Raw genomic sequence first — 14,930 nt, 5'->3', positions numbered from 1 at the left:
GTAAAGCCCTGAGGCCCTAGACTGTAGCAAACAGAGTTATCTCAGCCTTAGGGCTCCAGTCAGGAGCAACACTTCAGTGTTGCTCAGAGCTCAGCAGCTGTGCAGGGAGAAAGCAGGGCATACATTAGTGGAAAACTTTTATTAGAAAAAAACCCTTCAGTAGACTATTTTGTTTTATTTCTTCCTCTTCCACTCTTATAAGAAATATACCGTAGCTGAAACTTGCAAATTCTAGAAAAAAGTGACAGTTATTGTATAAAACCTATAAAACCTGTTCCTACATGTGCTCAGGGACCTCTTCTGTTGCAGGCTGCCCTGTGGCAGGTATTCCTAGCTGTGGAAGAGCTGTGTCCATGCAGGTGCAGCCAGCCTGCTGGAAGGAGTCTGAGAAAAAAAGCACTTGGTTGAGCTGTTTGTGAGGCCATGGTGTGTTCTGTGACCCATCCCAGAGAACCAGGTACAATCTGAGCTGGGAGAGTTCCCTGCTGCCTCCCACAGCTCTGCTGGCTTTGGGGTGAAGCAGAATGTTCTCAGCCTAAACTGTGCTTTCTTTAACAGTCATAGAAAATGCTGGTGTGAGCCACAAGCCTCCCGAGCCCTTGGCTAACAACCCCAATATTAAGACAAAATCAGTGGGAGAACTTGCTGGGTAAAATGTGCCCTTCCCACTGCTCTGAACCTCCAAAGTCAGACCAGCACCAGCTGCATCTGACAGTAGGTGCAGAGAGGCTCTAGCCAGTATAAATCCTATTTACAGGGAGTGCTAGAAAATTAATGTGAAAAATTCCAAATTGGTATGAAGCTTGCTGGTGAAGGTGCTGGGAATTCCTCTGCCTTGGGAGGTTAATCTGTCACTTCACTGTAATAATATTTCTGGGCAGCGTCCGTCATCTTCCACTCAGCAGCCCGGAACTCGATGATCTCCAGCAGCAGGAGCTGGGACAGGGAGCTGAGCCCCTCCTGCAGAAGGAAACCATCTCGGAGCAGGGAGAAGAGCTCATCCATCCGCTGGGAATTCATCTTCTCCAGCTGCTCACCAATGCGGTGGAGCTGCAGGACCAAGCAGTCCACCTTCAGAAGGAAGAGTAGATGGCTGAGCACAAAGCAGTGGAGGCTCCTCTGCACCCCCCAGGCTGTGCTTTTTACAGGTCCTTGGCAGGACAACAGGCACATCAGCAGCTCTCCCTGCACTCACCTCCTCCTCCTTCTGCAAGCTGTCGGGCTGTGCCAGCCGGAACAGGCAGTCGTACACGGGGTTCACCAGAGCCATCATGGGCATGTTGTTCACCTGCAAGGAGAGTGGAGCATTGTCAGCCTGGGGCCAGAAGGGAGTCTGCAGCTATTTTAAATAGTTATTCCCTTGCTGATCTCCAAAGGAGATGATAGCAGGATTTAGTTGTGCTGTGTTAGTGGGATTTTCATCAGAGATCAGACATTTGAGTCTCCAGGAACCAGAGGAGCTGAACAAATGATGTAAAAATAATCTATTTTTAAATGTAAGCAAGTAGTCATGGGAAATACACTTGTTCCAACAGTATTTTTCCTGCCTGCAGCTCTGCTTGCATCATTTTCACATCTCCAAGCAGGAATTCAAGATTCACACACTGCACAAAGGCCTGAAGCCAAACTCCATCAGCAAACCCCACAGCAACCGAACCAGTCCAATCTGGGACATTTGGGATCAGGCAAATCCGGGGATTTCAAACACCAGGTACAAAATGAGGAAGCTGAGACTTTGTGACTGTTCCTGAAGACTTCCTCTGCCTCTCTAAGCCTGTAGATAGCACCAGCTCTGTCAGCATCCTTGTGCAAAGAACCAGCTCTGGCCCCCATGGCACTGGGGCTCTGTACAACACCCACCCACCACCCCTGCTCTGTTATCCTGGGATGCCCAGGCCCTACTGGCACTCCAGGCAGCAGCAGCTGGCTGCTCCAGCTCCTTACCCTCAAGTAGTCAAAGATGTTGCAGATGAAGGTGACGTAGCAGATCCAGGCCTGGAGTGAGCGAGTGCGCAGCTCCTCCCTGTCCTTGTACTCCTGCTGCAGCCGGTTCAGCAGGCTCCTCCGGAAGATGCTCTGGCCAACTTGTTTGCTCTCTGCCTATAAGCCCAAAAAAACAGGATGGAGGGATGAAACAGGGGTGCCAGAGGGGCAGTCGGATGCAGTACCACACAGATACCCTTCTGTGATTCCCAAAGAGGCAGAAAAGCTGCAACTCACTGCCTGTGCTGGCCCACTGCTCTTCTGGATGCTGCCACTGCATGGGGCAAGTGGCAGGACAGGAGAGATGGGCAAGGGGTAAGAGCATGTGCCTGGGGCAAAGCCCTTCCTGGTCCAGCCCAGGGACAAGCCACACAACATCCCAGGTGTTTCACTGTCCAGACAGGAGCTCTCACCTGGATGATGGTGTAGCAGATGCGCCCAGCCTCCTTGCTGAACACAGAGTCTTTGAGGGACTGGTCCACTATAATATTGGCCACTTTCTCCAGGTCCACATTACTGGGGTCTGCAGAGAAGAGGAATGCTGTTAGGACCCAGCCCTCTTTGGCCCCTGATTGCTTTGAGGCAGCAGCTCAAAGCAAGCCCTGGAAAGCAACCAAGGTCTGTGCAGGGCCCAGTAGAGTCACATTAAATGGTGAAGAAGCCGTGTGTGGCAGAGGAGCTCATAAAGACCTGCTGACCTTTGAGGGCTGTTTTCAGCAGCTTCTGAGTCTCGGAGTCAAAGGACTGTATTTTGTACTCTTCTTTGCCCGTTTCCCCCATGACTGGTTTCCTCCAAGGGCAAGAATCAGGGCAGTGGATGAGCTAGTGACAGTCCCTAGGGAAGGAGCACACAGAGCTTAATTGGACAGAGGCAAACCTTCACCCATTTCCCATTCGGCACATCCCAGGTAGTGTTGAAGCACAGGCTGTTTCCTGACAGCTCCCCACCCCAAAGAAACTCCTCTTTTATTAGGGCACCAACTCTATCTCTAGATCGGTGCAAATCCTCATTCCCACATCTTTTAAAGCCTTGTCTCCTACCAGCTGATAATAGAACTTCAGAGCCTTTATATTTTTCTGATATGAGAAACATGTTACAGGCAAAGCAGACCCAAAATATATGTGGTTGTATCACAGGAAGGCACACACTGCTCCCTTGGGCCTTTTAAACACCAATTCAGCAGCTTTCATACAAAAATCTGTGAAGAATCAAAGCCAGTACAAAAGCATCCAACACACACTCGCTAGAGCACCTCTCCTGCACCACAGCCAGGCTTCTCAGCTCCCAGCTCGACACAGCAAATTCAGCAGCTAAGTCCCCAAGAGCTCCCATCTCTCATCCCTCTGCAGTCAAGCACTCTCTGCAGCACCAGCAGTGCTCCTAACTAGTCTCTAGACTGATTTTCTTCTGCTTCATGATACAGTGAAGACAGCAAGAAGGTATGCACAGCACAGAGAGGAAGGGCTTGCTTTGATTCACACGGGATCTGATGGATGGAAATGCAGAGCTGTCCCGACCGGCAGTACAAACAGGAGAAGGCAATCAGCCAAATGAGTTTTGCCAGCTCGTCGAAATTCCTCGGCCATTACTCACCCCTCTCTGCAAACAGGTCCCTACCCAGATCAAAGCACAAGAGCCTTTAGGGGGATGGGACAGGTACCGTGGGCAGTCCCCTCACATACAGCACAACAGTAACTCAGAGCAGAGAGCAGCCCCATGGGGGTGACCACTCGCCGACGCTGCTTTCGCAGCCAAAGCTCTCACCTACCCTGCAACTGGCACTGGGGATTCTTTCCCTGGTGGATTCACAAGCAGCTGGGTGCCCTCCTTGCCATGCCTGGTTGGCAAACACCTTCCTAGCCGACCTCTCCTCTCTCTGTATCTGCACTCAGGCCATGCTGCACTGCCAGTGGAGCAGCCCGAGATCGCCAACAGGCCCGTGTCCCACCGGCAGCAGCTCCAGGCAGCAGGACCCTGGCGAGAGCGCAGCGCCGCACGCAGCGCAGCGAGAAGCGCCCGAGCCCGTCTGGCAGCGTCTGTGCCACCGCCGCCCGGCCCCTCTCCCGGAGCTTGCGTTCCTCGGCTCCCAGGGATGGCTACGGCTGCTTTGAGCTGCTGAGCCAAATAACCCTGCCAGAGCAAACCACAGCGTGTGAACGCCGAGCCCGCCAGGTCTCGTCTGCATTAGAGACCCTTCTGCCAGCACCACCTTATCGGAAGGGCTGGTGGCAGTGGGTGACATGGGGCACCTGTGGGTACCGACTGCTCCTCTGCCACTGGCCCCGGCTAGACGAGCCGTCCCGGGGGCTGACTCGGTTGGGGTCAGCACCCTCAATCTGCCGCTGATCCACCAGCTCAGGTGGATCACACAGGCACCTGTAACCTGTAGGGTCACACCTGGCAGTATGGGCTGGACAAGTCCTGGCCACTGCAAGGAGAGGGAGAAGAGCAGAGAGTCTCCTCTGTCACCCCATAGCGTCTGCCCCAGGGGCTCTACCAGCCCCCGGAACCCCCATCCCATCCCCGCCGAACCGCAAGTGGAACCCCCAGCATCGAGACGCCTCTTGCCCGGGACAGCTGGACCAGCGGACCCCCAGGAACCCCCACCGCTGCCTCCCGTCGCTCCAGCCCCGCGGCTGGAACAAGCCCAAGGGCCACGGACGCAGGAAGAGGCGGATCCCGGGGAGAGCAGCCCCCGCGCTGCCCGGCCAGGGCAGGGGGAGCCAAGCGCAGCCCCACCGACCTGCCGGCCGCCCCCGCTGTGTCCTCCGGCCGCCGGGACATTGCCGGCACCTCCCGCGCCCTCCCGGCACGGCCCAGGTTTCCTCTTAGGTCATTTCCTCGCCCGAGCCGGGGGAGGGCCGGGCCGGGCCGGGCGGGAGAGCGGCGGCAGCTGCGGCAGCGCCACCGCCTGCGAGCGTCGGAGCACGGCGGGCTGAGCGCCGGGTACGGCCGGCTGCTCCTCGGGAAACCCCCGGGCTCCCCCAGGCACGGCCGGCTGCACCCCCGACACCTTCCCGGGCACGGCCGCTACTTTTCCGATTGCCCTGCCGGGGGATCTCGGGCAGCACTCACCCCTCTGCCCCAGTCCCCCGCGGGGCTGTCCCGGCGCTCTACGGATGACAACGGCGTGAATTCCACCCTTCCCTCCGGGCCAGAGGCAGGCTGCAGCCCAATGGTATTAAAAAATGAGTAGGAAAAAAGTCAGGAAAGAGGAGTGGCAGTAAACCAATGCACTGCAACAACAGCTCAGTGTGATATAACACACTTCACGGTTTTTTCTCTCAAATCTCAACCATTTCATAAGGGAAGACCCCACAGGGGGTGAAGTCTTCACCACAGAGCAGAAAGGCTGCTAAACCAGGGAATGGCTGAGGGAGCACAGAATGAACAGTTTGGGAATATTTTCTGTAGCACTGCATGGCCTGGCTGGATACAAACAAAGCCTGAACTATTCCACCGGGGGTGTGATGCTCAGGACTGGTTACCACAGCTCCAAATGCCCCTCTAGGACACAGCAGTGGGACTGGGCTGCAAAAATCCCCCTTAGCTAATCCCTCTTGGTGCAGTTCTCAGTAGTGATACCCAGCAGAAAGGGTACAGTTCTGCCTACGGCTGAGGAGCACCTACAAACCAGCAATGGGAAATCCAAATGGCTCCTGTTGCCCTATGCTCTGGGCCCTGACTATTCTCCCTTTTAGGCAACAGGAGGGCCACGATGTTCCTGCAGGGTCCAGCAGAGGCACAAAGAGGAAAGGAATAAATCAACTGCATCCAGCTACTGCATAACAAAATATTTAATGTATCTTGTCTTAAAGGTAGGCACACACTGTGCATGTTGTGCCGAATGCTTTCAGGAAAGAGCAGCTGCAAAAGATCCACTCTGGCAACACAGCAAAATGCCACTGTTACAGTTTCTACATCACAAGAGAAACTTAAATCTAAATTAAATACCATCTATTCCAGTCCCGACTGTAAAACATTAATTTCTTGACAAAAATGATGCTTTGCAGCTCTGGATGAGTATCCTGAGAGTGGGACTGTCCTAGGAACTTGGTGAGCCAGCCAGCACTGCAGGAATCAGCATGTTCCTCACAGAGCTTGTGTGTCCAAGGCAGGCTCAGTGCATGGTGGAGCTGCAAACGACTGGGGCACAACTGCTCACCAATGCTCTGCCTGCTAAGGAGCTTTTGGACATTCTCATGGTAAAAGGCACTAGAAGAAAACAAATGCAACTGCTGAGCAGCTTGTGAGGTGAACTGCAGGCAAATCCCTGGTGATAGGACTAGCTTGGAAAGAAATCCCAAGGGCCAAAATCAGCCAAGTCTCACAGTGAGGCATTTGCCATGTTGAGTCACTTCACACTGAACGGGAGCAGCAGCTTCCAAGAGCATATCTGCCCCAGTACAAGAAGAACAAAGTGACCACAGATCTCTCCCATCTCCTGCTCCTCTAATTCTAGAGATTTAGCTCCTAACAGCATGTGTTTTGCCAGAGCAGCTTGAGAAATAAGATCTGTCCACCTAGTGCTTCATTCAGCCTCAATCCCACAGAGAAATCAACACTCCTCTTACAGTGCTTTCCCCAGCAAAGTGCACTTGAGAAATCTATGAGGACAGATGCTGCTGATCAGAGGTGAAGAAGTGATTGTTGGATGCAGCTTCTAATATTGTTGAGGTTGTCACATCTCTCACTGGAAGCCCAGATGACTTTATGGGCCTGTAACATTTGTGACTCGCAGCCTAAAAGCCTCCAACCAGGGAGTGTCTATTCCACAGCCTGGGCCAGACAGGCATAACTTAAACTCCAGCTTTGCCATCTGCTGGGTGGAGGCAACCTCAGTTAATGCAGAGTGGAGGAAAAAACGACCCCAGAGAGGAAAAGCTGCTCCATACTCTCCAGTGCTGCCCTCTGTGGAGCAGCCAAACTGCCCATACCAGCATCACCTCAAGCTCCACAGCACCCTCGAGGAATGTCATCTTAACAGAGTACAGATCTTCCTGCTCTTTCCTGCTGCCGAGTTCCCAACCAGTTTCCCCCTATTTTGTGTAGTTTGGCAGCAGCTATTTGATAGAAAATGGAAAACAAGTCTTGCAAAGTTTAGACAGGATGGATGAGTCCCCATTTCCTAAGGAAGCCTAGGTCAGCACTGAATATTTTCTGCTCTGGCCTGTCCCTGCTAACCATGACGGCATTCCTCTCACCAGCAACAAAAGACAGTAACAAAGCCAACCTGTTAGTGTGTGTTTTGAAAAGAGACATTTCTCTCCCTCAGAAGGATGTCATGAGGCTGAGTTCATTACTCCTTATCATGTCTTTCCAAGAACAACAGGTGAACAATAAACAAAGGCTAAACATCATTAAGAATATTCTGAGGAATCTCAGAAGAGCCTAAATAACACAGGAAAATGACAATAGGATTGAGGCACTTGGAGAAACTCCACATTTCCTGCATTTTCTGCTTAAACTAAATGGCCATTTTTAAAGTATATGCATCTCTCTCTCCCCTCTTTAAGACTCACATATCGGCCTCCTGCCTGACACTGACACTGGTGAATGAACTTAATTTTACACAGCTCTGTCACCTGCAGGCCACTTTGTACTCCAAGATCTCAAACCCATAGCACACATAAAGTTATTCAGCCTGGGCTTGCAAGGAATTTCTCCAGATACCTCAGCCACCAGTGAAACAGCTGTTTTTTAAAAACAGCCTCTCACAATAGCTCAGGATAAGTGAGCAAGGCTGATGTGCTCAAAATTGCCAGGACAAGTTTCGTCAACGGAATGGAATTGGTCAGGAATGGAATTGGTCACGCTGGAATCTGGCCAGACCATTTGGGATTAACACCCTGAATACTGCAAAAGAGCTGGGAAAAGCTTTGTGTAAAAAACCATCAAACCATCCTCCAAATAACTGCAGTGCTCTGCCTTATCCACCCTTTGCAGATGACTAACGTGCTTTTGTATGGCAGGGCTGGGAACTCTGCCTTCCACACAATCCAGCCACACCCTGCTAGGCTTGAAAAAACACAGAATAAAAGAGGAGGAAGAAAGTAATTTTCCTCTTTTCCACTGTTACATAAATCAGAGTTGTTGGTAGGTTGTTTTGTTGGTTTTTTTAACCACTCATAAAATGTTTGAAACTCCAGAAAAACACTTTTCCATCTCTAATTCAATCATCCATGTGAAACACCACGCTCAGCCAACCAATTCCCATTTGATGTTCATTCCTTTCACTTCAGCAAATCTTGTCAAAACATTTTCATCTGCTAGCACCAGTGCAGGACTGAGGTTCTGAAATATTTTGAGACCACTACAGAAATACAGAAACACATTCAGAGGTGCTGTTAAATAAATAATGATAAAAAATTACTAGTTTCCACAGGACTTTCCCTTCATTATTCCAGCTTAGAATAATTATTTCTTTACACAGCATTTGTTTACTCACTGCTTTGAAGCAAAGCACCCTGAAGTAAAAATGCAGTTTGTGCGTTGAATCCCCTCAGAATGGGGCTCTTAATATGCAAGTTTGCTTGTAAAAAGTGAGTGAGGCATTGCAAATCCCTAAGAGATGTATGGCCAGACACCCAGGAAGGGAAAAGGGAATTCAGCATACAATCAAGTTCACTGGAGTTAAAGGAAAAACAAGTCTGATCCAGCATGACCAGAGAAGATGCTGTGTTTAAGATGACAGAGAATGCTCAGCTAGCAAGTGGTGACCAAGAAGCAGCAGCTGGCAGCAAAGGAAAACTGAGGGTCTGTGCATTTATGTGGCTTTACCGGACTTTACACCAGCAGGACAGAGCGACCTGTGCAACACCAAGACAAGAGTCTGGTGGAAACAGCAGGCACTGAGCAAAGGAATAAAGCTGTGCAGATGCAGTGCTAGGAAATGGTGTCTGGTTGGTTAAGCAGCACTAGGCTGGGCCAGAATCCCCTCTCTGGGATCCAGGACAAGCTCAGGGATTCACCCACTTTACTGGGTGCCTTTCCAGAGCACAGGAATTGCTAGGCAGTGGTCTGTTTGTTCCCCCTCTCACCACTAAATGTGCACTGATATGAGAGGAGACAGAAGGAAAGTGCTCTGTTGAATGGCTCCCAGCCAAGTAGTTCAGTGTCTCCAGCAGAACTGCAGTTGCCTTCTCCTTCTGCTTGGTCTCAGGAGGTGATTCCCCACAGGCTGGGGGAGCTCTGGGAGCCCTGACATTTCCAACATGCTCGTGACAGAGCAAGGCCATCAGTCTCCCCTCCTGAGGAGAACAGCAGGCAGCCACACACATCCCTTTCAGCCTTCCTTCCTCTTCGTGCTCTCAGGGCTCTTCATGGTGCACAGGAGGCTGCAGAACAGCTCGTACCAAAAGAAGATGAGGCCAGAGGAGAAGGCAGCCTTCAGCAAACTGGGAGAGAGGCCCTTGAAGAACCCACCTGGGCCCTCCTCTCGCATGACCTGCCTCACACAGTCCAGGAAACCCCCATACGTCCGTACCTGGGAGAGAAATGGCAACAAGGTTAAACAAGAAAACTTCAGCACAACTGGAAAAAACCACAAAGATCCCCAAAGATCCCACTATACACAGAAACATTATCTTGACATGCAGCCTGGAGATGCCTTTCTGGATAATATAATAACTAACTGAAACTTTTAGAGAGAGTGTAGAGAGAGCAGGATAGAGGAAATGTAGACATACAGCATCAGTAATGGTTTGTGCACATCATTCACTGAATGGCTGTAAAACCTCTCCATGCAACAACAGCCTGACTTTAAATTTATTGCAGAGGTTTGTGAAGTCATTATTTCAGATTGCATAGCTGCTGCTTTCTATCCCCTTCACTGTCTAAGAAGGACAAAATGTTGAGTTTTCTGTCAGAAAGCAAACACAGCTACAACACTTAGAAGTTTCCAAATTAGCTGTCTGCATGTTGTCATGTTACACTGTGAAGTTTTAACATCTTTAACATCAATGCTAAGAACAAATTTTGTATCTTACTGCAAGAGGAAAAGCACCCAATGTAATGGGCTGAGACATCAAAATCCTATTCAAGAGTTTCTTAGGGTACAGACTGATTTCCTTCTCAGATCCCAGGAATTTTAAGGAAAGTAGAAAATTTCCACATTTCATGGGAAAAAAAAAAAAAAAGAAAGTTCCTTGAAAGATCTATATTTGTCTTCAAGTGTATTTCAAGGTGGTAACAATGGTGCTAAAGAACACCAGAGTATTTAATTTGTTTTGAATTTCAGGCTATCCTCATACACAAAACACATGTTGAACACTTGGTGCCTATTTTTTGTGTCAAAATATTATTTGTAGAAGAGGAGCCTGACAGCCAGGTGACTCCAGCACAGAGCCAGTGTCATCCTCTGCTAGTAATTTGGTTCTGAATCAGAAAAACCAAGCTGCAACTAGAAAAGTAAAGTAAATCAAAAGCCCTTTGCCTGCCTGACTCATCCCAAGCTCCAAGACACAATTGATGGGGAGGGATGACAAGCCAGAGCACAGGTATGTGGGACAGGTCCCTCCTGGGACCTATCATAAAGTAAACCCAGTATGTTCATGTATAACTTCACATTATTAAATGACACATTAAGTGCTCACTGGGAGCTCCCAACCCAAACATGAACTCAACAGGTACCACTGGTAGATTGTCACTGCATTCCAGTGCACTGGACTAGCCCATACTCAGGAAAATCCACCACTTCCAGCATTTCTCACCTGCCCAAAGGCTGCCCGAGCATGCTCAAAGCCACCCACTTGCAGTCGCTTTTTGACCAAATCCAAAGGGTACGTGAGGCTTTTGCTGACCACTCCAGCACAGCTGCCACAGACAAGGTTTCTAACGCTGGCTGAGAAGCAGAAAGGGAAAAGGATAATAGGGAGGGAAAAAAGAGCATTATCAGGGAATTCTGATTAAAGATCATAAGAGGTAAGTTAAAAATCATTTTTCACAAGAACTAAGGTCAAAAAAAGTCCTTTGAAGTTGCATCACCTCTTCTGCAATAGTTTCAGCCAAAGAATCTCAAGCTGTATTTTTTTAGGCTTGCAATGTCTTTTGGAATCAGAGGACCAGCTCCTCTTGGTCCTTTACACTGACTTAGGGTTTTGCTCTGCTCAATAAACCCCAATCCTCAGTCACCTGACAACTTGCTGCCAGTGGATGAAAGTTTTCATGCCCTCCCAGTAAAAGCCTGGTCACTGGAAATCTTGCACCCATGACTGCTCAGGCTGATGCATTCTGGAATGTTTCAAGCTGACACTGCCTGATGATTTCAGAGGCTTGTGGGAAATGAGTTCTGTATTAAACTTTTTCCTGACAAACATGAGGTCCCAGCACAAAACCACCATCAGCCTCTGCCACCTAAAATTAAATATGCAGACATTGAAAAGTCTAGTTCTGAAGAAATTCCATTGAGGAACAAACTCATGCTGCTGCTGCATCCCTCTTGCTCAAGGAGGCACAGGTATCTAGAACTGCCAAGGTGGCAGGTTGCATCAGGATGATGTTCTCTTACAATGGAGCTAGAAATCAACATCAAAATACCAAATCAAGAGCCTGGCAGCTTTAAATTGGAGTAGATGAATCCTCTTCCCTAACAGCTGAGCTGGAATCTGCAGGCATATTTACTACAGAAATCCAAGAGTCCTGTCCCCACAGCACTAATGAAACAGAAGATTATGGCAGCACTGTCTTCCCACAATATCAGTAATGTGACCCTGTTAAAGAAAGAGCACCCTGGCCTGTGACACTTCACTTTCCCATCTACCCACTTCCATCACAGTTACTGCACAACAGGAGCTGTTTGTAAACTCTGCTGTACTTATTTTGGCATTTCCCTGCAGGGGTAAAAATGAGAGGTGGGAAATAAGAGACACTTTTCAGATGTTACATCAAAAAATTTGAAAGGACTAACAGAGCTTACATCAGTCACCCAAACTACATTCATCTTCTTTCTCTCCTGACTGCAACCATCACTGTCCCAAGTTCCTACCTCCATTCTTTGCTTCAGCTGGAATCACCCATTTGGAAAACTGCTGCAGGATGTTGTAGAAGAAGAACTGGAGACCAGCGTATGGGAAGATAGCAATGAGTGTGGGGGTCAAACCTCTGTAGAAAGTCCGAGGCCCTTCTGTCTGGTACATGGTCACCACTGCATGGCGAAGGTTGAGGTAAATCTGTACAACAAGGAAGAGGCTGAGTGACTTTCCAGTGAACTTAAAAACAGCCAACCAAAGGTCAGGTCATTTCCCAGTAATGGGTATAGGAATTCCCCACTGCCCAAAATACAACTGTCTGTCTTCAGCACAAAGTGATGAGCAAGGTGATTTTTCACACCCTCACAGCATTCTCTGCTAGCCCCCTGTGACTTAAAAGAAACAAGGTATGGAGCTGAGTCCTGAGACCACCTGCATCACAGACATGATTATTTTTCTTTTAACAGTTTTTAACTCCTGCAACACAATTAATATAATACATACTGTAATTCTACTGCAGGCTAAATACAGAAATGGCTCTGATACAAATCTATCCCATTATTACAGAGCTAGTTAGTGCAGAGACCAGTTCTTGTGTAAAAAGAACACAAAGCACAGGTGAAAGGTGACTAATTTCAAGTATCATCCCCATCATTATCTAAACATGACTCTCTGCATGTGCAAAGTTTCAAAAATGCAATGTTCAACAGTCTGGGGAGCAGGTTCTATAAAAAGCCAAAAGCCAAAGCAAAAAACTGAGTTATCCTGTTAAGGGCAGTTTCTCCTTTTTGCATCAGAAGCACCAAAACACAATTAGGAAAGCTGTGTCAACAGCACGAAGGATAACTTGGCAACAGAGTAAACACTGGCCATAACAGCACCTGCTCCTTCATTTTAACCCACAATGCTGTATGTGCTTTCAAACCTCCTGCACCTTCAGACCTGTGGAACATTGCCACTGCTATGGATGACAACATGGAACGCTAAGCCTCACCTTTGGCTCACCCTGGGCAGCAAAGCGGGTGCGCAGCGTGTCCACAGGCTGGACTGCGACCGAGGCGGTGCAGGCAGCCAGGCCCCCGCACACCAGGTGCACCAAGGAGTCGCGGGCTTTGAAGGAGGTGACGTTGTGCATCAGCTCCGTCAGGCTCTCGAAGGTCATGAACTTACAGAAACAAAAGCGCGCGGGTCAGGAAGCCGATCCTTATGACTCACACAGGTTTCCCACTCCTCTCTCATTTCACCAACAGCTCCACCCCTCCCCGCTTGTTACCACCTTCTACGTCCTTCAAAAGTCCTCCCCAACTTGCCACGTAAAAATCACTAAGCAGCCCTGGGAATGCTTGGGATACTCTGGTGTCCAACACTTCTGCTAATTCTTGCATTTAGAATCGTGAAAAACTCATTTAAATGTTCTGTGGCTCCAGAAGAGTGTTTGCTAAGTCACAGACATGCTTTCCTTTACCCTTTCAGCCACTGCTCCTAAAGCTGTCATTAATGCTTACAAATAAACCATAACAGTGCTGTGTAAAACACCGTCATCAGCTTCACTGATTTTTTCCTAAGAAGCCCTTAGGGTGACAGCATGAAGCAAAAAACTGCCCAGGCTTGGGGCATGAGCAGCTAAGCCAAATGTCAGGAGTAGAGAGGGCTTATCTATGACACCAGATACAGACAGAGCTCAGTTTGCTCTCACTATGCTCCAGTCTATCCAACCAGCTCAGAAATATTAACTTAGGAATTATTCAGCAGCTTTGTACAGCTGTAAACCTTCCCACTCCTGAACACAGACAGTCTGAGGGAGCAGAGCAGTGTCCTGTGTATACACAGTGTGCCCAGGTGATGCCTGGTGCCCTTACCTGAACAGCTCCGAAGCCAACAGAAAGGAACTGAGCGGGAACATGGCCCTTCCAGAAGGCTGTCAGGCCCTCCTCCCGGAAGATGCGCTGCACAGCTTGCAGGATGCCGTGGTACTTGGCCGCGGGGTTTCTGGAGGAGAGCTGCTCGATCTGGAGCTGGAGGAAAGGGGAGAAACTATTTTCAATTTCACCCTTCAACACTGGTTCAAGTGTCCAGTTCAGGAATTCACAACCCTGTCAGCCAACCAATGCTAAGGGATGACATTCTGTCTTCCCACAGAACCACATTCAGATTTGACTGGGATGTTATTTGTGAAGGGCTCTAAAAGAATAAAAATGTGCACAAACACAAAGATAAGCAGGAGGGATGATGGTGAAATTCAGTCAGAGAGTGTAAGTCATTCACAAAAACAGAAGGAGAACGAACTCTGAGAAACACAAGATTCCATTCCCACACAAGTTAAGTTGTATAAATAGAAGCAGTGGACACAAGATAGCCCTACTTCCTTGCATAACCTGTACACAACGTAGGTGAGGCCTGAGGAGGGATTCAGTGCTCTCTGGCTGCACAGGTGACCTGTTCAGCCAGGACACGATCAGCTCTGCTGCTCTTTCATCCCGGCCCCCAGGCACGCCGCGAGTGAGGTACCTGAAAGCGGATCTTGAGGACGTCCAAGGGGCTGACGAGGACCCTAGTGACCAAGCCAGACGCTGATCCTGCTGCAGCCGCTTCCGCCGTGGACACGCACCTGCCTTCGGGGTCGTAACCCACCATGCCTGCCGGCTGTCCCCAGCCTGGGCAGGGGCACAGAGCCGTGAGCCCTCACCGAGCCCCCACCCCACAGCTCCCTCACGCCAAGGCCCACAGCCCCTCCTAACTCCAAACTCCCTTCTCACCCCACGGGACACACAGATGCCCCTCTGCATCACTCCCTCTGCCCCGCAGCTCCCGGCCCCGCCAGTGGCAGCCACCAGCGGGGGGCCCGAGCCGAGCCCGGCAGCACCGGGGCTGTCCGGCCCTGGGCCGACTCCCGCCGCGCCGCCTCACCCACTGCCGCCGGCTCCGCACTGCGCCTGCGCGCCGCGGGGGCCGTTGGGAGATGCAGTCCCGGGAACGGC

At 49.8% G+C, this 14,930-nt stretch overlaps 2 protein-coding genes across 2 annotated transcripts; both read right to left on the bottom strand.

The window, feature by feature from the left end:
- Positions 1–120: 120 nt before the first annotated feature.
- On the bottom strand, positions 121–4,880 carry MIF4GD (MIF4G domain containing). The gene is made up of 6 exons (XM_071452590.1): positions 4,728–4,880; positions 2,682–2,818; positions 2,397–2,506; positions 1,945–2,100; positions 1,196–1,288; positions 121–1,071 (listed from the first exon to the last, which is right to left on the bottom strand). Exons 2-6 carry the CDS (start codon positions 2,761–2,763, stop codon positions 844–846), a joined length of 669 nt encoding a protein of 222 aa, XP_071308691.1. The 5' UTR covers positions 2,764–2,818; positions 4,728–4,880; the 3' UTR covers positions 121–843.
- An 883-nt stretch (positions 4,881–5,763) lies between these two features.
- Positions 5,764–14,872, bottom strand: SLC25A19 (solute carrier family 25 member 19). The gene is made up of 7 exons (XM_071452588.1): positions 14,709–14,872; positions 14,461–14,606; positions 13,812–13,967; positions 12,947–13,117; positions 11,970–12,153; positions 10,696–10,826; positions 5,764–9,470 (listed from the first exon to the last, which is right to left on the bottom strand). The coding sequence occupies exons 2-7, from the start codon at positions 14,584–14,586 to the stop codon at positions 9,270–9,272; spliced, it is 969 nt and encodes a 322-aa protein (XP_071308689.1). The 5' UTR covers positions 14,587–14,606; positions 14,709–14,872; the 3' UTR covers positions 5,764–9,269.
- Between the last annotated feature and the right edge of the window lie 58 nt (positions 14,873–14,930).

Source organism: Agelaius tricolor, unplaced genomic scaffold, assembly GCF_023055355.1.
Source record: "Agelaius tricolor isolate 1412-34295 unplaced genomic scaffold, bAgeTri1.0.p SCAF_35, whole genome shotgun sequence".
Classification (NCBI taxonomy): domain Eukaryota; kingdom Metazoa; phylum Chordata; class Aves; order Passeriformes; family Icteridae; genus Agelaius; species Agelaius tricolor.
Note: the sequence above shows the minus strand (reverse complement) of the source record. Positions and strands in the feature narration are given on the sequence as shown.